Here is a 24,774-nt window from a genome sequence, read left to right as displayed (position 1 = left end):
GCCAAAGGTGTTTGGCATTCTATGCGTTCAAAATTCAAAGTATTTTTGAACTTCATGCATAGCCTATATTTATTTTATATACGACAATACACAGACTCACTACCTGCTGTCTGCAGATTCAAAGTTCACTGCACTGTCTTTGTCCTGCCATCCCTAGAGTCCTTTGCTGCCTGAGCCCTAGAAAGCTTTGACACTACTATTCACTGCTGCATTTTCGTTACCTCAATAAACATTATTTCCAAGTTCCTTAAATGCCCACTCCCGCTCTCACAGGGACACTCATATGACCTCTTTCATTTGCACCTTCTGAAACCCAGGAGAGGTTCATTAGAAAAACAAAGTTATACAGGATAGCAATAAGCCAAGTCACCCATTTGGATGGTGGCCAAGAAGGAACAGGCTTTGCCACCCCTGCCCCTTGTCATGTTCAGTACAGTCACACTGCCTCCTCCCCAGCATCCTTTAATTCCCCACCCCTAACCCTCTAGGCACCCACCCTCGGCCTCTCTTATCTTGCCTTAAGGATCCTTTCATTCACAGCGTTTATAACTTCCTGATATTCTATCTAGTTCATTTATTGGGCTTATTGAAAATTGTGTATTTCTATCCGCTATCTTATAGGTTCCATGAGGGTAGGGATTTTTGCCTATTTTGTTCAGTAATGAACCTTCAGTTCCAAGGACACTGTAACACATGCCAAGTACTCAATATTTGTTGTACAAATAAATGAATGCTGAAAGATAGCTATGTCTTTAATGCTCAAATAATTATACACACCATACTCATCTCTAAATCTTTTCCTTGCTTGCTTTCCTCATTTCTAGGTGAAAAGTCTTGGAAAAAAAAATTTTTTTTTGAGACAGAGTCTCACTCTGTCGCCCAGGTTGGAGTGCAGTGGCCTGATCTCAGTTCACTGCAACCACTGCCCCCCAAGTTCAAGCAATTCTCCTACTTGGCAAAATTTCAAATTAAACTTTGTCCATGTCATTCATTCTTCAATCTCTTTCTCTCTCTCTCTCTCTTTTTTTTTTTTTTTTTTTTTTTTTGAGACAGAGTCTTGCTCTGTCGCCCAGGCTGGAGTGCAATGGCAAGATCTCTGCTCACCACAACCTCCACTTCCTGGGTTCAAGCTATTCTCCCTCCTCAGCCTCCTGAGTAGCTGGTATTACAGGCGCCCACCACCATACCCAGCTAATTTTTGTATTTTTAGTAGATATGGGGTTTCATCATGTTGGTCAGGCCGGCCTCGAACACCTGATCTTGTGATCTGCCCACCTCAGCCTCCCAAAGTGCTGGGATTACAGGCATGAGCCACTGCGTCCAGCCTCTTCTCCATTTTGTTACCTTCTTCCCACATTCCCCATTGCCCAGAACTTTTATCTAATCTAAGTACATCCTTTCCTTGTCCCACCCTAGCCCATATTCTTCAAAGTGCCCAATGTTTCATTATACAATGCATTCCCTCTCTTGGTTACTCATCCCTTCTAAGAAAATTTACCCCATCATTTATTTTATAGTTTAGAGAAGAACCTCCGAGCCATAAACATTTCAGGAGGAAGATCTCTATTCCAATCAATTACTATAATATGCTCTGGCTATCTTTGGAAATATGTTACTATGTTACTATCTTCTTGAAGACTAATGACTTGCCAAACCATACAACTTTATCCAGCTTGCCCTCTCCCTTAGAGATATCCAGATACAGTAACTATAATTAGTTTTGTAATCACTCAGCAAATGAATTCTTACTCAAGACTAGGATGCAATTTTGAGAACATGAGCAGCTCAATAGCATGGCGATTAGGGAGTATTGATCTATTATTTCAGCAGATAAAAACTAGAATATAACCCCATTGTTTTGATGGCGATTTCATAAGCATCTTTTTACTTTTCGTTCTATTCAAAAGGTAGCAATAAATAATAAAAGTAGCCAATATTTATTGGTGCTTCCTATGAGCCAGTCAGGGTGCTAAGCTTTTTACAGACATCGTCTTACTCAGTATCCACAGTTACTCTCTGAGGTTGACATTTTACAATTACAGAACGTGAGACTTTTAAGTCTAAGAATTTATCCAAAGTTCCCGGTTAAAAATAAGTAAGGGGCAGAACTTCGGGAGGCCGAGGCGGGTGGATCACAAGGTCAAGAGATCGAGATCATCCTGGTCAACATGGTGAAATCCCGTCTCTACTAAACATACAAAAAATTAGCTGGGCATGGCGGCGCGTGCCTGTAGTCCCAGCTACTCAGGAGGCTGAGGCAGGAGAATTGCCTGAACCCAGGAGGCTGAGGTTGCGGTGAGCCGAGATTGCGCCATTGCACTCCAGCCTGGGTAACAAGAGCGAAACTCCGTCTCAAAAAAATAAATAAAAAAAAAAAATAAGTAAGGGGAATTATAAATCCAGCCAGTGAAACAGCAGAGACCACACCTCTAGTCACCAGTGACACACCTCCCATCGTGTATCCTCTTGCTTCATCTTTTCATATCTTTTCTTCCATCCCCATACAACAATTAAAAATAAATAAGCGAGTAAGTAATGAGATTTTTAAAAGGAAACATAGGAAACGGACCCAAACTCCAGTCTAACATCCTTGTGCTATAGGCATGGGAAGTCATAACGCTGAGAAGGCTGGAGAGGTACAGCCTCGGCTTAGCAGGATTGCGGGAGCATCCACCAGCCTGGGCTTTCTGTTGCAGTGGTGGTTCTTTGGCTTTGTTTTCCAGAGAGGTAGACAAATGCAGTCTATTAAAGTTATGAAAGACATTCTCCAAAAGTAGGAATTAAATACAGAAGCTGTCAAGGGTTTGGAATTCTCTTCTACAAGATGACATATATGTATTATGAAGTGAAAGAAACAGGGAGATGAGAAGACACTCTAGTTGCCCAGGGTGTGTGCCGTAAACCCAAAACACCCCACGCCTGTCCACAACTCCCAAGTCTTTAAGGAGTCCACGTATGTGTCCGGAAACTCCAGTACAAGAGAATGACAAAACCAGCCTACTTATCCAGCGGGGAGACGTCCACTTTGCAGATGATCAAGGTTTTTTGCCTTATTCTTCCTTTCTACTTTATGACAAAGGGCGTGTTATCATCTCTCACCAATGTCACCTCTCACTGCTATCAGAAGATAACAGTGGATGGGATGAGGATGGGATGAGGCTGACAGGATACACATAATCAAACATTCTGAAAGACTTCTTAGAGTTCATGAGAAAGTTTAGTAGAGAATCAGTTATCCAATCAATGGTATTGGTAAATTTATAATTTTCTCCTACAGTATAAATGTCCTCCTTCACTTTTACATCTTTTACAGAAGGATTTTTTTGTGTGTACCAGCCAGTAAGTACGAAATGATGAATAGTAATTTAAATAATAGTCACAGTCAGGAGCTGCAAAGGAAATGAAGGACACTGAGCGGGTGGAGTTCACCACAGGAGAAACGGGACGGGGGGCAACATAGAACCCCATTCAGTAGGCAGGTCACTTAAACTTTGTGAGTTTCCATCTTGCATCTACAAAGCAGGACAAATACTGACTTCACGGAGTTGTACTGCGTCTTAAAGGTGGTCATGTTTCTGACAATAAACTGAAAGGGCCTCTGCTTCTGCATTTTCATGCAGGACGTGACAGATAAAACCTATGTGTACGATGTGGATAAAATGATAGGCACCAACATACAATCATGTACAGAGCCGCCTAGATCTGTACTCAGCACTACGGCATAGGGAAGGTGGAAAGTGGGAAGCTGCAGGTGAGGCTGAAGAGGTGCTTCAGGAACTGGACGAGGAGAGGCCGAATTAGCACACAGATTTCAGTGGAAGTAAGAAGAGACTAGAGCAGTTCTTGAAGGAAATGCAGCACAGCTTTGGAAGGAAAAGAAAGGAGAGGACTTCTGGTTATGGGTAGTGGGACAATTTCGCCGACAGTCAGCTTTACCTATATATGTCATGCTCTAAATGTTGATGGATGCTAATAAGTTTCTTCTCAATGATTTGGTATACAGGTCCAATTCCTTTTATAATCTCCCCACTTCCCCCCAATAAAGTGTTTTTGTACTCCTTGCTTACTGGAGACTCCAGGTATACATTAAGGAACTAGGATCATGGTCGGATGTGAGGGAGAAGAAAATTATCAGGAAGAGAACATCCTGGACAAGCCATATAATAAAACTAAAAGTAAAGGAGTGAAATAAAAGAACAAACAATTTGGCTTTTTGTAACTTTTCCTAGGAGAAGTGGAGGAGTTTCTCAATTGTCATTTTGGATTTTTGGGGGGCGGGTGGGGGAGAGGTCAGAGAGGTGGCTGAGTAAGAAGATTATAGTAGTTGATATTATGGCTTTACCAGAGTCGACCAAGAATTAGCTGAGGCTTTTACTTACTACAAATACATCCAGTATCTATGTAGATGCATTTCAAATATTAGTAATGTCTACTTGCACAACACATGGAAACCTTCTTTGGGTTTCACAACAGCCCACAGGTTGTTATTTTTTAAGTATATATTTGGTAGAAGGAAAGGTGCTGAAGATGAAGCAAGCTACTCGAGACCATCCAGGTGATAAGAGGTGGGGCCAGAACTCACACCCAGATATTTGGACTCTGAGTGCAACGTTCTTTCCACACCCTGCTGTGTTTGACTTCTGTGTGTGCAGCGGGATTTGTGGTTGAGATTCTGGCATGAGGACCTTCATGTTTATGGTAGATGGTCTTTTATTTTCAGGACTCACTGCGATCCACAGCCCCCATCCTGCACTCAGTGAACCACTCTCTTCTCGCTAGTACCTGTTTAGTCTCTATCATTTCCTCTTGTCCTGCTTAAACTTCCTTATATTATAACTGGCCCCATTTCCCTCAGCCCACCAATCCTGAAGTACAAGGCTTTGAAGTGAACCTGATTTTCCTTTAGTATCTTCAGGAGTACCACCAGGACTGGCGGGAGGAATCTGAGTCTATCTCAAGCCTATTTATTTGTGGTCACTAAACAATGACAAAAGAAGCAGAAAAACTGAGTGTACAGTCACCTAAAGTTTTTGTAGATGAATAGTTTTTTAAATGAAATTTTAGAGTTTTCCTGGAAAGAAGCATGTGTTCTGAAACAGACTTTGCATTTCATTGCACAATAGCACCATCCAGTTGTCAGAGGAAAAGCCCAGCAGCTCTGAGAGAAACCGCGGGCTCTGAATGGGGCAGGCAGCCTGGCTTCAGACCTCATCAACACCACACGTTATACTTGCAGGGCTGTCACATGCTGACGGACAGAAGCAATGACAGACACCACTCATAATATGGAAGAGTATCAGTGAAACTTGTGTTTGCGTTTATAACCGAAAAGCAAAACTAGTCTTATCCTTTTCAGAATAAAGCAATTGATGCTTACACTACATTTTATTCTCTTATTTTTCCTCTGCAAAATAAAAACTGAAGGTGAAAAAATTAGGTGCATTTAGGTGACTTGATTTGCCTAATTTTACAAATGTAATGATAATGTACATTCAGTAATGTACCCAGCTACCCAGAGTACACAAAGTGAATGTCACAGCAGAGATGAGGGGGAATTAAGAGGAGGTGAGAAGAATTCTGATCGGGCATACCAGGAAGGCTTTAGAGAGATTACACGTGAGCTGAGCCTGAACAGACAGGTGAGATTTTAACTGAAGCAGTCAAGAGATGGTCATTCAAGTTCAGAAAATAGGATACATTGGCAAGTGTGCATGGAAGGGAGGTACAGGTTGAGCATCCCAAATTTGAAAATTTGAAATCTAAAATGTGCTGAAATCCCAAATTTGATGCTCATAGGATATGCTAATTAGAGCATACCGCTTTTGGATTTCCAGATTTGGGATGCTTAACTGGTAAGTACAATGCAAATACTCCAAAATTCAAAAAAAATCAAAATAAAAAATATTTCTGGTCCTAAGTATCTCAGATAAGGGATGCTCAGCCTGTAGTTAGATATTTTCATGTCTGTCTCTCTCACTAAAATCTAAGGTCATTGAGGACAGGGGCTGGGTCTTATGTGTCCAAAATCAAATAACTTTCCAACTTCCTCAACCTGCTCCCTTCATAAATGTGCCAGCTCTCAGAGGATTGTCTAAACCAAGGGAAGAAATGTGAACGTGTGCCTGAGGTGGTGAGCAGGTCTTGGGAATTCTTTTTTGCAAGCAGAGGAATTATTTTGTGTTTTAGAAAGATATGCCTGGTCATAGCATAAAGAAGGAATGGTGGTAGTGGGTCAGGGGCAAGAATCGATGAGAAAAGACAGCTGCAGTGTGATGTGATTCAGAATCACTGTAATAACCTGTCTGTCTCAATGCCTCCAGATTTTTCTAAATACAAACTAGATTTGATCCTCTCTGTCTCAAAACCCTTCATAGCTTTCTTGTATATACAGAATAAGGTCTAAAATACCAAGCGCAACATTCAATGCCCCTCATAATCTACACCCACTTTACCTTTCTAGACTTTTTTCTGGCTATCTCCCTTCACATACCCTGGCTCCCATAAGAACTTCTCCAACATGCCATGTGTTTATTGCCACTTTGTGTTTATTGAGGCTCCCCTCTTAGAAGTTTGCTCGTATTCCGATTATGGCGCTTGTTTCATTCTCCGTTGCAGGAGAGTTGAATTCTTTGAGGGCCAGGACAGTGTCATTCATCCATGCTCCTCCACGATGTTAGCATAGCATTTTGCACATTATAGACACCTGGCAAATATTCATTGAGTAGAATTGAACGGTAACAGCAGTATTTGTACTTGGATTCATTTAATATTTATTGAGCTCCAGAAATCATAAACAAAAAATTGATCCACTTAATTACACCGAAATGCAAAACACTGTACAGAAATATCTTTACAAGCCAAAAATAAAGTTAAAGACAAGCTAGGGAAAACACATAGAATACATAATGACAAAAAGGTTATTTCTTTGATATACCAAGGGTCCCCAAATCATTCACACCAACATTTTTTAAATGGGCAAAAGAAAACCAATACACCTGGAGTTCCATTTTTCACTGATTAGATTGGTAAGGATGAAAGAGTAAAAGTATCCAGTGGGACTGAGGGTGTCAGGAAAGAAACACTCACAGGCTTTGTTTATGAGCGTATAAATTGGTGTGGTTCTTTTTTGGAGGGCAATTGATTTGCAGTATCTACAAATTTTTAAATGCAGAAAGCTTTAACCTAGAAATTCCACTCTTAGAAATTTTACAGATAAAAACTTGCACAGGCAAAGACCCAAGAACAAAGATGGTTGTTGCAACCTTGTTTATAACATGCTCATTGATAGGAGATTGGTTCAATAATGATATACCATGAAACAGAAACTGAAGCCACTGAAAGAAATAAAGTAAATCTATAATCACAGATAGAAAATTATCCCAAACTGTATCATTAAGTGAAAAAGGCAAGTATCCTCATAGTCCATGTACTATGATGGTCTTTTTATGTAAAACAAATACGTATAGATAAGCTTTTATATGCATGGGAAACCCTGAAAATTCTTGACACTGGCTGCTTCTGGGGAAGATTTATTGTACACTGTATGCCCTTTTGCATTGTTTGAACCTGGATGTTTTTCAATGTGGTCAATTTTAAGAGCCATCACCTCCCCAAACACACATTTGTTGATCATTTATTATACATTAGAAGCAGGCCAGGCATTATGGCTATAACCGTGAATTATATTATGTCCTCCACGAGCTTACAAATACCAGATATGATGATTCTCAAAAAGAAAAAAAAATGCTTTTCCATACTCCAGACACAGTGCACCATCCTCCCCAAACCACTGAGAATCTGTAATAAGATGGTTCATACAGGACACAGATGCACATGAACACAGTAAAATGCCTTCTCCATATTTTGTTAGTTGATAATTGATATCAAAGACTTGCCTGATGCCAAAATTTCTCATGGCGCCCACTAACATCCTGACACAATTAATTGATCAAGTTAATTAGCTTCACCACTCCCAAAGTAGAATCTTAGAAAGGGAAATACAATAAAGGCAGATTTAGCAGCGGTGATGAGAAAAACTGCCACTCAAAAGTGTCGCCATGAGATCTTGAACAACCAGGTTATAAGAAGAGTATACTAAAGTTTTCAGGGTAGGTGTAAAGAGGCAAACTAGGAATTAGGGAATTACTGAAGACAAATTTTAAATTGAACAGTTTTGCCTGGGCAGAGTCATTACATATAAGTTAAGAATTTGCTGATCAAAAATCCCAAAACAATTAGTTCGTAATTGGAAGCACTTCATACAAAACATGCTTACAGAAACCAATCATAGCTGTGCCATTACTACAAACATACAGTAATCAGGACAGTGTGGTGCTGCCATAAGGATAGACCTATACAGATCAATGGACTAGAATTTAGGCCAGAAATAAAGTCTCACATGTCAAGGACACCAAGACAATTCAATGAGGAAAAGAATAGTCTTTGTCAATAAACGGGTGTTGGGAAAACTGCATAGCTATATGCAAAAGAATGAAGCCTAACTCCAACCTCATAATATAAACAAATTAACTCAAAATATACAAAAACCTAAATGTAAAAGTTAAAACCATAACACTACAAAAAAAGGTGGAAATCTTTGTGACCTTGGATTAAGCAATGCTTTCTTAGATGTGACACCAAAAGCAACGAAAGAAAAAATAAATTGGACTTCATCAAAATTGAAAACTTTTGTGCTTCAAAGTATACCATAAAGTGAAAATACAACCCACAGAATGGAGAAAAAATTTGCAAACCATATATCTGATAAGGAACTTTTATCTGGTATATATAAAGAACTTTTAAAACTCAATAATTAAGACAACCCAATTTAAAAATGGGCAAAGGATCCAAATAAACATTTCTCCAAAGAAGAGATACAAACTGCCAATGTACAATTAAAATTTGGTCAACATCATTAGCCTTCAGGGAAATGCAAATCAAAGCTATAAGGAGATACCAGTTCACACCCACCAGGATGGCTGTAATCCAAAGCAGATAGCAAGTGTTAATAAGGATTGAGAAATCTGGAACTCTCATACGCTGCTGACGGGATTGGCAAACAGTGCAGCCACCTTGAAAAACTGTTGATGCCTCAAAAGGTTAAACACCTGACCCAGCAATTCAACTCCTAGGTATGTATTTAAGGAGAAATTAGTGTCCACATAAAAACTTGTACAAAATGGCCAGGTGCGGTGGCTCATGCCTGTAATCCCAGAACTTTGGGAGGCTGAGGCAGGCAAATCACAAGGTCAACAGATCAAGATCATCCTGGCCAACATGGTGAAACCCTGTCTCTACTAAAAATACAAAAATTAGCTGGGTGTGGTGGCACGTGCCTGTAGTCCAGCTACTCAGGAGGCTGAGGCAGGAGAATCAGTTGAACCCGGGAGGCGGAGGTTGCAGTGAGCCAAGATCACGCCACTGCACTCCAGCCTGACAACAGAGCGAGGCTCTGCCTCAAAAAAAAAAAAACACAAACACACACAAAAAAACACTTGTACAAAATGTTCAAAAAACAGCATGACTTATAATAGGCAACAAGTGGAAATTCAAATGCCCATCAATGATTCATGGATAAATAAAATGTGGTATATCCATATAATCAATGCTAAAGTACTGACACATGCAACATACATGAACCTTGAAAACATTAGGTTGTCAAACAGGCCAGTCACAAAAGACCACATTATATGACTCCATTTTTATAAATGTCCATAACAGGCAACAAGATAAACAGAAAGTAGATTACCAGTTGCCTGTGCTGGAGGTTGGCATTAGGAGAAAATGAGAGCCAGGCACGCAGACACAACTCCAGCTACTCCAGAGGCTGAGCCAGGAGGATGGCATGAGGCCAGGAGCTCAAGGCTGTAGTGGGCTACGATGACACCACTGCACTGCAGCCTGGGAAGCAGAGTGAGACCTCATCTCTAAAAAATAAAATGAGCCAGGCACAGTGGTTCATGCCTGTAATCCCAACACTTTAGGAGGCTGAGGTGGGCAGATCACCTGAGATCAGGAGTTCAAGACAGTCTGGTCAAAGCGATAAAACCCCGTGTCTATTGAAAATGCAAAAATTAGCTGAGCGTGGTAGCTCATGCCTGTAATCCTAGATACTAGGAAGTCTGAGACACGAGAATCTCTTGAACCTGGCAGGCAGAGGTTGCAGTAAGTCAGGATTGCACCACTGCACTAAAGCCTAGGCGATAGATCAAGACTCTGTCTCAAAAATAAAAATAAAAAATAAAATAAAATAAAATGGGGAGTAAGTGCTAATGGGTACAGGGTTTCAGTGTGGGGTAATGACTACTTTCTAAAATCAATTGTGGTGATGGCTGCACAACTTCGTGAATATACAAGAACACTGAATTGAATACTTTAAATAGTTTCTGTATGACTTATATCTTAATAAGGCTGTTATCTTTTTAAAAGTCTTTCAGGGAGTCATGTAAGAGGCCTGTTGTATGGACTCCATGTGCCATGATACTAGGAAGGAGGCTCTGGTGATCATTTGAACCCTGCAGGCTAGTCCTGCCCCCCACATCCAGCCTTGGACTGAGCTACCCCTTGGTCCTGAGTGTTTAAATGTTTCTTCCCTGGACCAGGTGCAGTGGCTCATGCCTGTAATCCCAGAACTTTAGGAGGCCAAGGCAGGTGGATCACTTGAGGCCAGGAGTTCGAGCCAGCCTGGCAACATGGTGAAACCCCATCTGTAATGAAAAAATAAATATTACCCAGGCGTGGTGGCGGGCTCCTATAATCCCAGCTGCTTGGGAGGCTGAGGCATGAGAATCGCTTCAACCTGGGAGGCAGAGGTTGCTGTGAGCCAAGATCACACCACTGCACTACAGCCTGGGCAAGAGTGAGACTCAGCTCAAAAAAAAGTTTCTTTCTGCATCTCCGGAACTATAGCTCCCTACAGAGCCACAGGTGAGCCAGCTGCAGTTCTTGAACCTACCTCAACCTCAACCCAGAGGCCCAGCAGGCAGGAGGGCCTGGTGGGAAGGCTGTCCATTTCTTTACCTGAAGTGCTCAGTAATAAGGCAAAGGTACCGAAAATAAAGATTCAACAAGAGCTGTGTCAGGACAACTAGTTACAGGATGAATGTTGGTATTTGTATGTACATTCAAAGAGGTGTCATTAAAATTCCAAGCCCTTTAACAAGTTGTGCTTAAAAGTACTAAAACGCTTCTCACGCAGGTATGTATTCATTCTTTTCATGTCCTATTTTAATCCATCATATTTATAGTAGTCAATACAAAAGAATTTTGGAAATGATCCATTTTTTATTCAAATAGAATCACATTTAACAATCAAGGTCATGTGGCACAGAAACGAGCTTGGTTTTAGACTCGGATAGTTCATTGCCAGCAGCCATTAAAACAATGTTCTTGACCCAAGACCAGATAAAGAGAAGGGACACAAGCAATCCATTTTCAAGTACACATTAAATTTTATTCAATAATAGTATGTCTTCATAAAACTACTCTGTGAATGAAACAAACTGGATTTTTTTTTTTTTTTTGAGACAGTCTTACTCTGTCGCCCAAGCTAGAGTGCTGTGGCACGATCTCAGCTCACTGTAACCTCTACCTCCCAGGTTCAAGCAATTCTCCTGCCTCAGCCTCCTGAGTAGCTGGGATTACAGGCATATACCACCATGCCCAGCTAGTTTTCGTATTTTTTGTAGAGACAGGGTTTCACCATGTTGGCCAGGATGGTCTCGATCTCTTGACCTTGTGATCCACCTGCCTTGGCCTCCCAAAGTGCTGGGATTACAGGCGTGAGCCACCACGCCCAGCCAACAAACTGGATTTTAAAAGGCAGTGGGCATAAGGAGGGCTGCTTCAAAATCCACCCCAGTCACCATGCTGAATAATCATATTGTGTTTATATCATAAAGTGAAGTTCTAGTCTCATTCCAGTGTTGAGTTCGCTTGCTGAACCCTGACCCCTTTCCCTGCCCAACTTATCCGGCAAATAGAAATCCTACTTCCAAGGGAATCCATCTGTCTTTCTTCCCGTTACTGTGGTTCAAGAACTGATATTACAGCTGTAGAAAGCTATCCAATATTTACAGAATCCTGTAACTAAGCCTTTCTTTAAAGAAAGAAAACCAGTTCTTTTTAATGCCATTTATTTAGAAAAAAACATTTGCCCCTAGTGAATATACTAACCTTATTTAAACAAAGATAAGTGAGTGAAGTAAGAACTGATTTGAGGAATGAGCCTGGGATGTAAGGCCTGCCACACATCCCTGACCTTCAACTTACCTTTCCGGTCTTCCCCCACCACTGCTCTACCCACCTGAGATTCTAGGTGGAGCCGTCTACAGGTAACTCTGAATGTGGTTCCAGCTTCCCTTGCCTCACACTCTTGCTCATAACATTTCCTTTCCTTGGAAACACTGCCTTCACCTCAGCCCCATTCAGTCTTTACCTGTTCACGTCAGACTCTTCTTTCAAAACCCAGTGGAAAAGCTCATTTTCTCATGTAGCCTTACCTAACTCCATACCTCTAGAATGTCATGCAAACTCACGCCACAGCACAGCTAGCAGCAACATAGGGTCGGCGTGGCACTGAGAGCAAACACAAAGGACACAGGGCCACGTCACTGTCCCCACTTGAAGAACGTAAGGTCTGTATGGGTGAGGGCTATACAGACTTAAACATTAAAGCAATCATTTATTAAAAGTATTCATCTGCTTCTAAGTTCTATAAACAATTTTAATGCAAACATTCAATACGGCATCTTTCCCATTTCTCCCAAGATTTCATCTCTTTCTGCTGCCGTAGGCATAAATGGCTTCACTCCGTTCTGTCTTCTCTGGATCATGATAGAATGCTGTGTATAGGCATTAAAATAAAAAAGAAGAAACCAAATCAGTCATGTATTAAATGCTAATCATTTGCCAGTAATTTGCTATTGCTTCCTCAAAAAGATAATTCTAAAAATCAAGTTTTAAAAAAATCCAAAACCTAATACTAGGACTCCAGATAAATGTTTTAAAAATATTAACAATTAAATAGAAGTAGTCATTCCCATAGGAATACATTAACAGCAATTGGGATGGGAATATACAAAGAACAAAACACAGAAGCATATACAGTCCATCAAGAAGAGCTACTGAATAACTGTGAAATAAAACTAACAGCGCATTTAGCAAAGGTAAAGGAAATAGCTGGATCCAGTGGTTCAAGGAAACAGAAATTATACACCAATGTCTTCAGAAAAACGGACCATTTTAACCACCATGGATGGCGCTAAGAGAGAAAAAGGCAGAAATGGAAGCCTAACATGATGTGTTATGATGAGGGAAGTTAAACATTCTGTTCATCTTCAAGAAAACTAAATTTATAACAAAACATTGTTTTAAGGCTACAGATACTTAAAAGCCTAGGAAGACCCATCTATATTAAAACTGCATTCTTACAGCTTAGAGGATGACGAGGCAGCTAACAAGAGCTCTCAACGATCTTGTTGGGCTAAAGCAGCACACAGAGGAGAAAGGTGAAGTTAGGTTTCCCCGCAGCCACCGGTGGGAAAGGATTGTGGGTACTGACTAATTTTCGGCTTCAGTTTCAAGCCCAGGAGATGGGTTTTAACACAAAACTAACCAATCTAGGCTTACCCAGAATTTCCGGCAGTTTTTGTACTTCAAGAAGTAAGTAGAACACCTTTCCTTGTCATAGTTATTTGCATCCAGACATCTGATGGAAGCATCAGATTCCTTACAGACGTAAGAGAGGCATCATTTAAAAGGTAGAATGGGATCTAAAAGCAAACAAACAAAAAAAGCTGCTTCCCCAGAAGCAAATAATGTGAGATAGTTCATCTGTGTTTATTTTTATGGGTAGACCCTAATAAAAACTGGACAATCTCACCAACAATCCCAGTATGCACTGTGCTCAGGCTAACACCTTCCTTTTTATAATCTGCGCCAGTTTTCTGAATATATGGTCACAGGAATTTGAGCCAAATAACTGTGATCAATTAATCCAGTAACCATTTTAGTAAGAAACCGAGGCAAGGTGCAATGTGTTAAATCACTACCGCACAGCTAGAATCAGAACCCGTCTCCTGACTCACAGTGCATCTCTCCTGCTTTTCCAGATTTTCACTTCAGCTTGAATGTTTGATCATAACATTGGTTTCAAGATTCCAAGGAAATCACTAATCACTGGTCGACATCAAGACAATCTAAATTAACACCATTCATCTCAATGTATTTTTGGCTACCATTTACTCCATTACACAAATATTATATAAGCAATTTTAATAGATAACACTTCAAAACCAAAGTCAACAACACAGGGCTATAAGTTCAAAGGAAAGTAGATGCCACATGGGGATTAAATTTAAGCTGTGTGAACTGGAATTTAAGCTGTGTGAACTGGAAGTACATTGGGTAACAAACTTAAAAGTGGAAGGTATGATTCTGTGAAGTCATCTAAAGCAGGGGTCCCCAACCCCCAGGCCACAAAGGGGTACTGGTCTGTGGCCTGTTAGGAACCTGGCCAGATAGCAGGAGATGAGCAGAGGGCAAGTGAGCCTTACCACCTGAGCTCCCCTTCCTGTCACATCAGTGGCAGCATTAGATTCTCAAAGGAGTGTGAACCCTATTGTGAACTGCGTGCGTGTGAGGGATCTAGGTTGCAAGCTCCTTATGAGAATCTAATGCCTATTGACGCCCGCCTGCTTCCCTGTCTGTGAAAAAATTGTCTTCCACAAAACTGGTCCTTGGTGCCAAAAAGGTTGGGGACCACAGATCTAAAGGAAAGCTTTAACTATACGGGTAGATAATTTGCATCACAGATCTAAGAAACATGTTCTACCTAAACAGAACAAAGCTAAATTGCTATGCCAAATATTTAATGAATGTATATATATGGAAAATGCATGTAATGAAAGAGTATAATTTTCATGGTACCAGTATGATAACTACGTTATTCAAAGGTACTGAATCCACAAGTATTGCAAATCATACCAAATAAATGCCAATAAAAGCTTACCCTTAAAACATTTTATGAGATACCTTTGTGAAAACCTTTAGGCTTTAAATAGGCTAATTCTATTATCAGCACATTACCCTCAGCCAGGTTGTCAAGGACATGATGATATTATTACTAGTGAAACAATAAATGTCAGTGACAGTTTAAAAATATCATACCTTCCAGTTTTCCATGTTTGGACTAAATATTCTCAGTGGTACATATTCCTGTCTGGTTTTACAGTGACAACCAAATGCTTGCAAATTATACAAATAAGGAAAACTAAAGAAAAGATGAATGTTTGTTAGAGAAATTATAAACATCTAAAAATGCTCTAGTAAAACAGGATATGCTAGCTAGCAATATTTTTTGTAGAAAAAATAACTTTATTCAACAACTGCAGAAAACAAATGCCCACAAAACTAGAAGCCTCCTGTTTTTCCAACTTAACCCTCATGAAAATTAAAGCAAACCATCCTACCAACATGCAAGGATTTATGTCAGGATCTCTCAGCCTCAGCATTTCCAAGGGTATCTTAATAGTCTTCTCACTGAGGGTAGACAGAAAAAAATAATTACACAGTAGATGACAGAAAATAAATCAGTACCTCTCAACAGCCCTAAAAGTACCTGAAATTTTGATTTTGGCACAATGATCATTTAGTGAGGAATTTCATGTATCCCCTGTATTTTGTGAATAAAAACTTGAATGTGTTTTGCCTTTGTATTGCCATGCCTCAACACAAAGGCCATATATTGGATTGAAATGTATCTATGGTCCGGGCGTGGTGACTCGTGCCTGTAATCCCAGCACTTTGGGAGGTTAGGGCAGGAGGACTGCTTAAGCTCAGGAGTTCAAGATCAACCTGGGCAACATAGCAAAACCCCATCTCCACCAAAAATACAAAAATTAGTCGGGTGTCATGCCATGTGCCTGTGGTCCCAGCTACTTGGAAGGCTAAGGTGGAAGGATCACTATAGCATGGGAAATCAAGGCTGCAGTGAGCTGTGATTGCACCAGTGCACTCCAGCCTGGGTGACCGAGAGACCTGTCCAAAAAAAACAAAAAAAAGAAAGATAATTCAATTATAATTCAGTTGTGGCTTACTCTTATTCTTAAGTTTAAGCAACTAAATGTATTAATAAAACTGAAGAATACAGTATGCATTCCAACAATTACTTCCTTATTACATACCAATTAGCATACCAAAAAAGAATGGAATGCAGTACAGTCCAACTTTAGCAAAAGCATTCATCAACTAAAGTACCAGAGTGCCTATTTTATGGCCAATACGAGGGTAGCCAACACATCAAAAAGTCAAGTTATCCCTTAGCTGACATTTGAAAAGCGATAGTGTTTAAAAAACAAACAAGTTGAAATTTTACTTCCAGTGGCATCTTTTTAACTGATTATTTCCCTGGGTTGCAGGACATCAGGGAATGCTACTGTGCTTCAGTAATCTTCCAATTCAATTTCTAGAGATACAGCTTTGCAAAAGTCTTGATTAAAGATGATACCATTCCCTCAGAGCCAATTCATTATTCCAAGTCAAGTTATATACTCATGTTAATAGGTATGTCAACTATATCCCAGGATATAGTTGCTCTCTATAATGGAATTCAATTGAAATTGGTATTCCTATGATCTTCGAAGAAATGTTATAGAAAGAAGAAAATTCAAAAACCAATAGTCATAATTATTTCAAAATGATTTCAATCATGTAAAAAGAAATGAAGCATATTCAGGAAAAACAAACCCCATAAACTCCTGAAAAGTGGAGGCAGACTCAATCAAGAGTAACCCAGCCCAATTCTACAATGGATAGATCAGGATGTGCACGCCAAAAGAGACCAGCCTTTGCAAAAAAAGAATGGAAAAGAGTTTGGTTATTTTGGGGTCCTTTAAGTAATCACTGAATAATAATTTTATAATTTTCACTGAACAATACAAGAAAATATCCAGTCAACAGAAACGTCTTGAAAAAGAAATCAAGATGCTGTTCAATTATAACTACAAGCTTCTTTCTCTCCTGAAGACAGTTTTTTTTTTTTTTTCAGGCTTGACTTCTTCCTGAGAGATGATGGTACTAAGTAAATTCACAGCTTTCTTTTTTACATCTATCCTATGATGTGAGAACCCAGAACTCTTCTTAGCTGTTCATACATCATAGATGTAATAATCTCAACAAGGATCAGACAGACAACCTTTCATTAAATTCAAGTTTTGTGCCTTACATGAAAGTATCCTACTCTGTATTTTACTGTCATCAGTCAGAAATTTTTAAAAAATAATACCTAGGTAACATCACATATACCCAGTTCAAGTTTGCTGCATGAGTTTCATTTCATTTCCTTTTCCTTCCGTATTCTAAATACAAGACACTCTAAGTTTGGATTTCCGAAAGTCCCTGCCTTTGCATGAGTTCCTTATGTATTAACTGGAATTGAAGAGGAAATGTCAATTTACAGTGAGGAGCGGGGCTTAAGTGCAAGATCGAGTGCTCCGCTAAAGAGGCCTTATCTATTACTTTTTGAATGTACTAAACAAATGTTACAAGGCTCTACTACTTGCAGAGGATAGCCAGAAAGAAAAACCAAGCAAAGATTTGAAGGAGGGGCCACAAAACCACAGCACATTCGGGGAATAACTCTAAAATCCACTCCAAAGGGCAAACCGCTTAATAAAGGAGTTCTTGATTTCCCAACCAGTGGTTCACGTCCCCCCTCTCCAAGTAGCTCTGAAAGGACAGGGGGGAAGGGAACATTTCTGAACACGTTCATGCCCACACGCCCCGTGGTCGGAGCCCGGGCAGGGTCCGCGGCTCTGCTAAACCCGGAAGCTGCACACGCCGTGCCGGTAACCCACTGCCAGGTGCAGAGGGGCAGGGGCAAGAAGTCAAGGGTGGCCTGCCAGAGGTAGGCAGGCAGGGAGAGGAGAAACGAGGGGCGAACCCGAAGCCTTGCTGCCTTCCGCGGTGCAGCCTGTCAGCGTCTGATCCTGACCGGCGCGCACAGGTGAACACACCTTGCTGTGCCCTGCGATGGTGCCCAGAGGGGCAGGGGGCAAGGAAAACGCAGGTAACTCGGGGTGGGGCCGGCAACTGCGCTTCAAAGGCTGCCGAGAAGGAGAGTGGAGGAAGAGCTGGGGTTGCCCGGACTAGGCAGGGGTCACCTTCCTCGCCCCCGGAGAGAACTGACCAGTGTTGCGGGAGGAAGAGCAACGGGAGGAGGTCCGCCCTGCGGCGAAGCCTAGAGGAGCGCCTCCGCGCCGCTGAAGTGGATTTGGGCCCCGCTACGGCCCAGGGGCACCCCTCTCTTTCCGCTTTACTGAGGCCGCCGCGGAGGTAGGGCGGGGGACCACTCACCTCGGGCCTCCGCTTCGCAAGCACCCAGGCCGTCTCCAGCTCCAAACACGTCAATGGCTCACGCAGCAGGACCTTAAGTAGAGCGCATCCGAACATGCTGCCCCCGCTCCCCGGCGACCAACCGCCCAATTGGCGAGCGCCGCCGCCAGACTGACAGCCGCGCGGGGCCCTGGGCCGCAGGGGCGGGCGGGCCTCGCCCCGCCCCCGGCTGGCGAAAGGAGGGCCGAGGAGGGAGGAGTGGGCGGGACGGCGCGCGTGACCCCGCCCTCTTCCCCCGCCCCGCCGCGCCCCCCAGCCGCGGCCGGTCTCTTAACACCTCCGCTTGACGGGCGGTGCCGCAGCCCAATGGGCGAGCCGGCTCCCGGCAGCGGCGGCGCCGAGTGGCCGGCCCCGGGGGCGGAGCGCGCGCGAGGGGCGGGGGCAGCGGCGGGCGGGGGTCGGGGGCGGGCCGACGGGAGGCGGGGGCGGAGGCCAAACAGGCCGGGGGAGGCGGCGGTGGGCGCGACGTCGGCGGCGGCGGCGGCGGCGGCGGCAGCTGCAAGTTGGGCTGCAGGGGCAGCGCATACACTACAATGGCTGCTGGAAAGAGGCGTAAGGAAACAATTTCCAGGCCCGCCGCGTCCAGCCCGAAATATGAGAAAAAAATTATTAGAAATTCCGCGGGCGGTGTAGAGGCGGCGGACGGGCCGGAGGGAGGATGTTAAAGCCCCGCGGTGAGTTCTCCGGGGGTCCGGGGCGGCGGCGAGGCGTTTAGCGGGAGAAATATCAGGGTTATTTAAATTATGGGACTAGCCGAGGGGGCAGAGGAGCAGCGGCGGCAGCAGGAGGAGGAAAAGTTTGTGCTACTCTCAGCCCCTGCTTAGGACCCCAGAGAGAAAAATAATAATAAAAAATAAAATAAAATAATTACGCGGGGCTGCGAGGACTCCCGAAGTCGCTTCTGACAGGGCAGGGGGCGATGCGGCTGGGGACCCGAAGGTGAGGTCGGTGGGAAAAAAAAAAAACCCTTTATTCAGGGTCTGGAAAGTTTGAAAAGTTTTCCTCCTCCTCCTCCTCCTCCTCCTCTCTGGTGCTGTGAATATTGTGACAGCGGCAGCGGCAGCAGCGAGAGCGGAAGACATTAGAGACCCGAAAAATAAGGGAAAAATTAATATAAATTCAGTTTTGAGAGTAAACTCTCCGCATTTTCCACCAAAACATCCCGGAGGAAGGTCCCTTCCCAAAGGGCCTGGCGGAAACCCGCAGTCGGCAATATTTGGGGGGCACTTTGAGTGACTTGGGGTAACTTTGCCCCTTTTTCAAAAGAGGTTTTTCTTTTCTGGAGAAATGAATTTGTTTTTGCCCTTTCCTCAGGTGGGCAAGCCGGGGTCGGGGTGCGGGGTCTGCGGGGAGGTGTGAGCCTGGGGTGTGTGGCTGCGAGGGGGGGTAGGGGGAGGGGGTGCTAAATGAAAGCAGGAGATCGGCACAGAGCAGGGACAGCTTGTTGTCAGTATCATAAACAACCAAAATGGAGGGAGAACTCAGGCATATAACCAAATAAAAATTTTTAAAAAATCGCAAAAAATCCCTAAAAATCCGGGATGCTCCCCCTTTTCTCGCTAAAGGTAAAAGTATGTACCGCCTTTCCCCTGAAGTCCATTTTGACTTTGCAGGGACCAAGGAGTTAATATTTATTTATTTTTTAAAACTTTCGAAGGGCAAAAGCCTTTTATAACTCAACCGACAATGAGAAAACGTGAAAATCCGATGCAAGAGAAGCAGGGGGAGCGAGGGGGGAGGTGGTAGTGCAGAAACTGCTAAACTTATTGGTAATGTGGACTGATCTGAGATAAGATAAACAGTATATTTGCTATTTTATAACTCTCTTTTAATGATCTTTGCGGGGTTTTTTTGGGTGGAAAAAAAGTGATGCCATTTTCTTAATAGAGTTAATATGTGTGATTGGAAGAAGAAACCTTTCCGGCTTTAGATTACATTTTCGTCGCATTTATGCTTCAAGTTTTGTTAGTGGCTCCCTCCTTTCTTTAAACTGGGCTCTGCAGAGGAGGGGTAGAGAGGTGATGGTGCTCAGAGAGGCTGGAGTGCAAGGCTGGAGTACCTTTTGGGGAGGGGTGTGGAGTTGCTTGGTTTCCCCTTCCTGACACGTTTGCTTCACCTGTTCGTCCTTCCTAAAGAATGTTAAGCTGAGGTTTTCTGGTTTTATATATATAAAACGATGATGTCTCTTGCATCACATTGATGTTAATGGGAAAGTGCTGCTGATGTTGGTTCCACGTGGGATATGGGACAGAGCAGGGCATTTTAAAGGGATAGCTTCTCTTTTCTTACGGTTTTCATCACTTACACAGAATCACTGTCTGAGGACCAAAAGCAGAGGTGCTGGGAGGGTGTGGTGATGGAAGAGCCTTCCCTTTCTGTTACTCCAGTGCACCCACCCATAGGAGTGATGGAGGGACAGGAGGGATAAACAGCCTCAACCGAAGATGGATATGTGTGTAGTTTGTATCCAAGCTGTTCTTTTGTGTAACAAGCTCTCCCAGGAACTTTTCATGTTACATTGCTTTGCTTTGGAAGCTGATTTTGGAAGGAATTGTGGAAAAATGGAAATAGTTTAAGGTGTGTGGTGTAATGGTATAGCATTATTGAACAGTTATGAATTCTGTGCAGTGAGATCAAAGAGCTGTGTATGACCATAATGTGATTTTACAGCCATTTTGTAAAAGCTGTAAAGTACCTGATATTCAATTTGGCTTAAGGTACATTGAGGACTTCTGATTGAAAATTACAGAGTGGTGAAGATTCTTTAAAATTGTAAGCAGTAGGCATTCCTTTAGGGGGAAAGCACACACACCAACACCATGGAAAAGTTTACATACCCATTTTTAAAGCCCATCCTATACATGGGGTGTAACTTGCGCCTTTGAAGTGAAAAGATTTTTTAAATCCTGATACATATGAGCTTTCATCTTCTGAGTTGGATTTATTTGTGTTATTTAACAAAAAATGTTTACTGACCATAAACTACTATCGGCTCTCATGTTTTAGATTTCCACCATATTTTCAAAATTTAAAATATATAAATTGTTAGGTGTACTATAATGGGAATTAAGGTTAATCTTCAGTAGAAATTACTTGTGTTCCATTTTCTACAGGTATATGGAGTTTCTGAAATAAATCCCTATTTCCTCCCGGTTTTATGATTTATAGACATGGATTAAAATTAGAGCTGAATATTTAGACTTTTTATATAGAATGTTTTTTCTTGCTATACTATATAAACAAGTTATTATTTTTGTAATCCATTGTATGTTAACTTGTGTTTACAACTGAATTCTTCCAACTTTCTGTAAACACCTCCATAACAACATCACATTGGTAATGTGTTTGAGTACATCATCTTGTGGTTTCTGATTTTGGAAGCAGTTACAGCTTTCTAAGAACTCATTAAAAAATTAATCCCATCACCCACAGTTAAATCAAAATTGATTGGAAAAGGATTAAGCTATCAATAGAGAAGGGAAACTCCCCTCTGCCCAGTGATCTTCTGTCCAGAGGTTTCAGAATGCCATTGATACTTACAAAGCCTTTTCAGTTTATCTTACGTTTTCATTGTATTTTGGCTCAAGACACTTACATTGACTATAAGTAGTCAGAATTATGCTATGCATTTAAAGTAAATGAGACTTAGATCTTGAATAATTGCCACTTTGACAAACCAGATACTAATATCAATAAATTTCAATCTCTATTAAAAAACTGAAGGAATTCAAGTTATATTAGATCATCGTGTTATTCAGGTTGTGAGACACTTAAGTTTAATGATTGGTTTATTGTCAATCTAAACAAAAGTGATGGTATTGTGATTTTTTTTCTTCCTTTCATACAAGGTGGTGTAAAACTTTCTTCATGTTTGTATTTTATGCAACTAGCTACTTGTCTAATTTAGAAAATGCACTCAGAGTGCTCAAATCCAAAATCTGTAATCCCTTAGAGAGTCTTATTTAGATGGGGCACAGCACAATATTTAATTTAAATTGATTGTACTGAGCTTTTGTGATGCCTTAGAAATACAATTTGTTGAACATCTTTTTCTGAGGCGACTATTACATTATACAAATATACCGAAATAATGTGATGATATTGTGTACTCAAAATCTTTATTTCAGTTGGAATCAGAGAAACCTCAGAGATTGATAGCCTTATTTAAAATTTATATGCCTAATTTTGCTACTTGAAATTCTACAAAGAATTCAGCTGCTGTGGAAGATTTATAAGTGTGGGCTAATATTGACACATTCTATATCTGTATATTATTACTCAAATATTTTAGTAAATAGTAAATAGACATTTACAGCTAAATAAATTAGTGAATTTGCTTTTATCAATGTAGTTTTAAAATTTGAAGGGTACTATTTGTGTTTTAATATCATGCACAGGTGGGGGTTATTCCTTCATTTTTAATGTAATCCTGGTTGTCACTGTGTACATTTTGGTTTGGTATTCTTCAAATTTTCCTTTCTAAGGATTAAATTTGTTGTTTCCTAAATTAAATGTAATGCTCCTGTCTTAAGTGAGATTTGAAAAGCCAGGTAACTAAAACATATATCTATAGCTATCTTTGAAGTTTTGTTTCAGTAATCATTTGCCTCTTGAGCTGTGTAGTCAAAATGATAATTTCATCTAAGAATGTTTTAATATTTTTTCTTTAGAATCCTGTTTGGAAAATTAAGATATGTAAAAATTTATCAGTTACACACACCCCCAAGGAAAAAGAAACTTTTACTGAAGAAATTTACTTTACATTTCTTGGAATACGTATTCTTTTTGGTGTGTTTACAAGTGTATAAGAAATAAATATTAATTTTTCTCTTTCTATTGATAACAACTTAGATTCTTTAATTATTTGAGTAAGGAAAGAGTTTCAGAAGGAGAAAACTGAATCTGTTCAACAAAATCCAAGGTAGTGAATATGATCAAGGTAAAAGGGCTATAAATCATCCCTTGAGCCATTTTTAAATATCTTGAGAACCTGATAAACACCTTTTCTGAAACATTGAATACTTTGAAAGTATATCAGTCACTTCTGAAAAACAAAGGTGGACTTTTAGTTTCTTTAATTTTAGCAGGAATTAATGTAGGCAGCATATTTAACCAATTAGTGTTTAGATAGTCATGGAAAAGTATTTACAAATAAGTAAAATATGAGGGCAGGGTAAATTGGATTGATTAGCTGTAAAGTTAACCTTATTTTAGAATTCATGCATGGGAATTATTTTGTATTTTACCATAAGAATACTTTGGAGGTAACTAATTTTTGCTTTTTTGTATTTATTTTATTGCCTAAATTTTTTGAAATTCTCAAACCTGAAATCCACTGTTACTACTTTTCATTTATGTTAGGTTAACTTTTATATCCTATTTGCAAATTTCATTGTAAAATATAATTTGAGAAATTAAATTAAGATTTTTAGATTATAACCTTTTATACAAAGTATTGAGCTATTAATATTTGAAGTTATGAAAAATGTATGTGTATGAAAGCCTAGTAGAAATTATTACAGGGACATAATTTGATTTTTACTTTTAAATTGATTAGCCTGCTGCCCAGAGGTTTGCATTCTACTCAGTGTTTATAGCTGTCCCTGCCTCCTCTTTACAGGGTGGTATTGACAACGGTATGGTGGTATGGAACTCCCAAGGGCACTTGGGTATTTTTGTTTTCTGATTTTGCATAGGTATTGGTGTTTGTTGTTAAGAATTTTGCTCTTTTTTAAAAAAATGCTTATCAGAACATTTAAAAAAATTATAAAACAGAAATATCTTATTTTTTTAAAAAGGTGGTGTGATATTGCATTAAAATTGTTAGTATTTAAAAGTCCCTGGATGTCTTGTAAACAGAGTTACTACAGGATCATGGTATTAAAACTAACCACAGTGTGTTTTGGGAATTTGAGATGACTACCTAAAAAAATGTGTGTGCATGTGTAGAATGAATGAACTTATGCAGTTATGTCCTAGGTTAATAGGGCAAGAAATTTGCTTAAAATATTTCCTTGCATTTAAAAGTGAAATCTTCTTAATCTAAAAACATAGAAAACCTAGCCATGTGAAGATGTTAGGAAGCAAAAATGTTTTTTTGATGCCTTTTAAAAATAAGAATTTTAAACAATGAAAGTATATAACAATAAGTATGGACTAAAATATCCAAATTTCATGGTAAATAATTTAGTAGATAAGGATTTCAGAGTAAAATAACAGTTGTGGTAAATTAAAAATTCATCTTATGTGAATAAATAACAACCAACTACAAGGCAAAGTTGTAATTTTGCTTTAAAAATTAGAGTGATAATTGGAGAGATCTACTAGAGAATATTTTTAATACAAATTGCTGGTTTTATAATGACCTTTTTAAAATAGATC

The 24,774-nt window shown here is 40.5% G+C and overlaps 2 protein-coding genes across 3 annotated transcripts in view; one reads left to right on the top strand and one right to left on the bottom strand.

The window, feature by feature from the left end:
• Window positions 1-12,667: 12,667 nt before the first annotated feature.
• Window positions 12,668-18,443, bottom strand: CHCHD7 (coiled-coil-helix-coiled-coil-helix domain containing 7). The gene is made up of 4 exons (XM_012463754.3): window positions 18,355-18,443; window positions 15,471-15,540; window positions 13,630-13,728; window positions 12,668-12,842 (listed from the first exon to the last, which is right to left on the bottom strand). The coding sequence occupies exons 2-4, from the start codon at window positions 15,510-15,512 to the stop codon at window positions 12,738-12,740; spliced, it is 246 nt and encodes an 81-aa protein (XP_012319177.1). The 5' UTR covers window positions 15,513-15,540; window positions 18,355-18,443; the 3' UTR covers window positions 12,668-12,737.
• Window positions 18,444-18,904: 461 nt separating this feature from the next.
• The window catches only part of PLAG1 (PLAG1 zinc finger), a 49,973-nt gene continuing 44,103 nt past the window's right edge, over window positions 18,905-24,774 (top strand). For both annotated transcript variants that reach the window (XM_012463757.2, XM_012463755.2), the window contains exon 1: window positions 18,905-19,067. The gene's annotated coding sequence lies outside the window, so the exon portion shown is untranslated. The remainder of the gene's footprint in view (window positions 19,068-24,774) is intronic.

Source organism: Aotus nancymaae, unplaced genomic scaffold (assembly GCF_030222135.1).
Source record: "Aotus nancymaae isolate 86718 unplaced genomic scaffold, 86718_ANA_hifiasm-v0.15.2.pri h1tg000036l, whole genome shotgun sequence".
In the NCBI taxonomy this organism is placed as follows: domain Eukaryota; kingdom Metazoa; phylum Chordata; class Mammalia; order Primates; family Aotidae; genus Aotus; species Aotus nancymaae.
This window is presented reverse-complemented; position numbering and strand designations above follow the sequence as displayed.

Bases quoted from the DNA above. Each gene is read 5' to 3' on its own strand.
- CHCHD7 (XM_012463754.3), bottom strand. From the start codon at position 15,512: ATGCTGAGGCTGAGAGATCCTGACATAAATCCTTGCATGTTG. The intron at 13,729-15,470 runs GTAGGATGGTTT...TACGTCTGTAAG, and splicing joins ACATAAATCCTTGCATGTTG to GAATCTGATGCTTCCATCAG. The intron at 12,843-13,629 runs GTAAGCCTAGAT...GCCTATACACAG, and splicing joins AAAACTGCCGGAAATTCTGG to CATTCTATCATGATCCAGAG.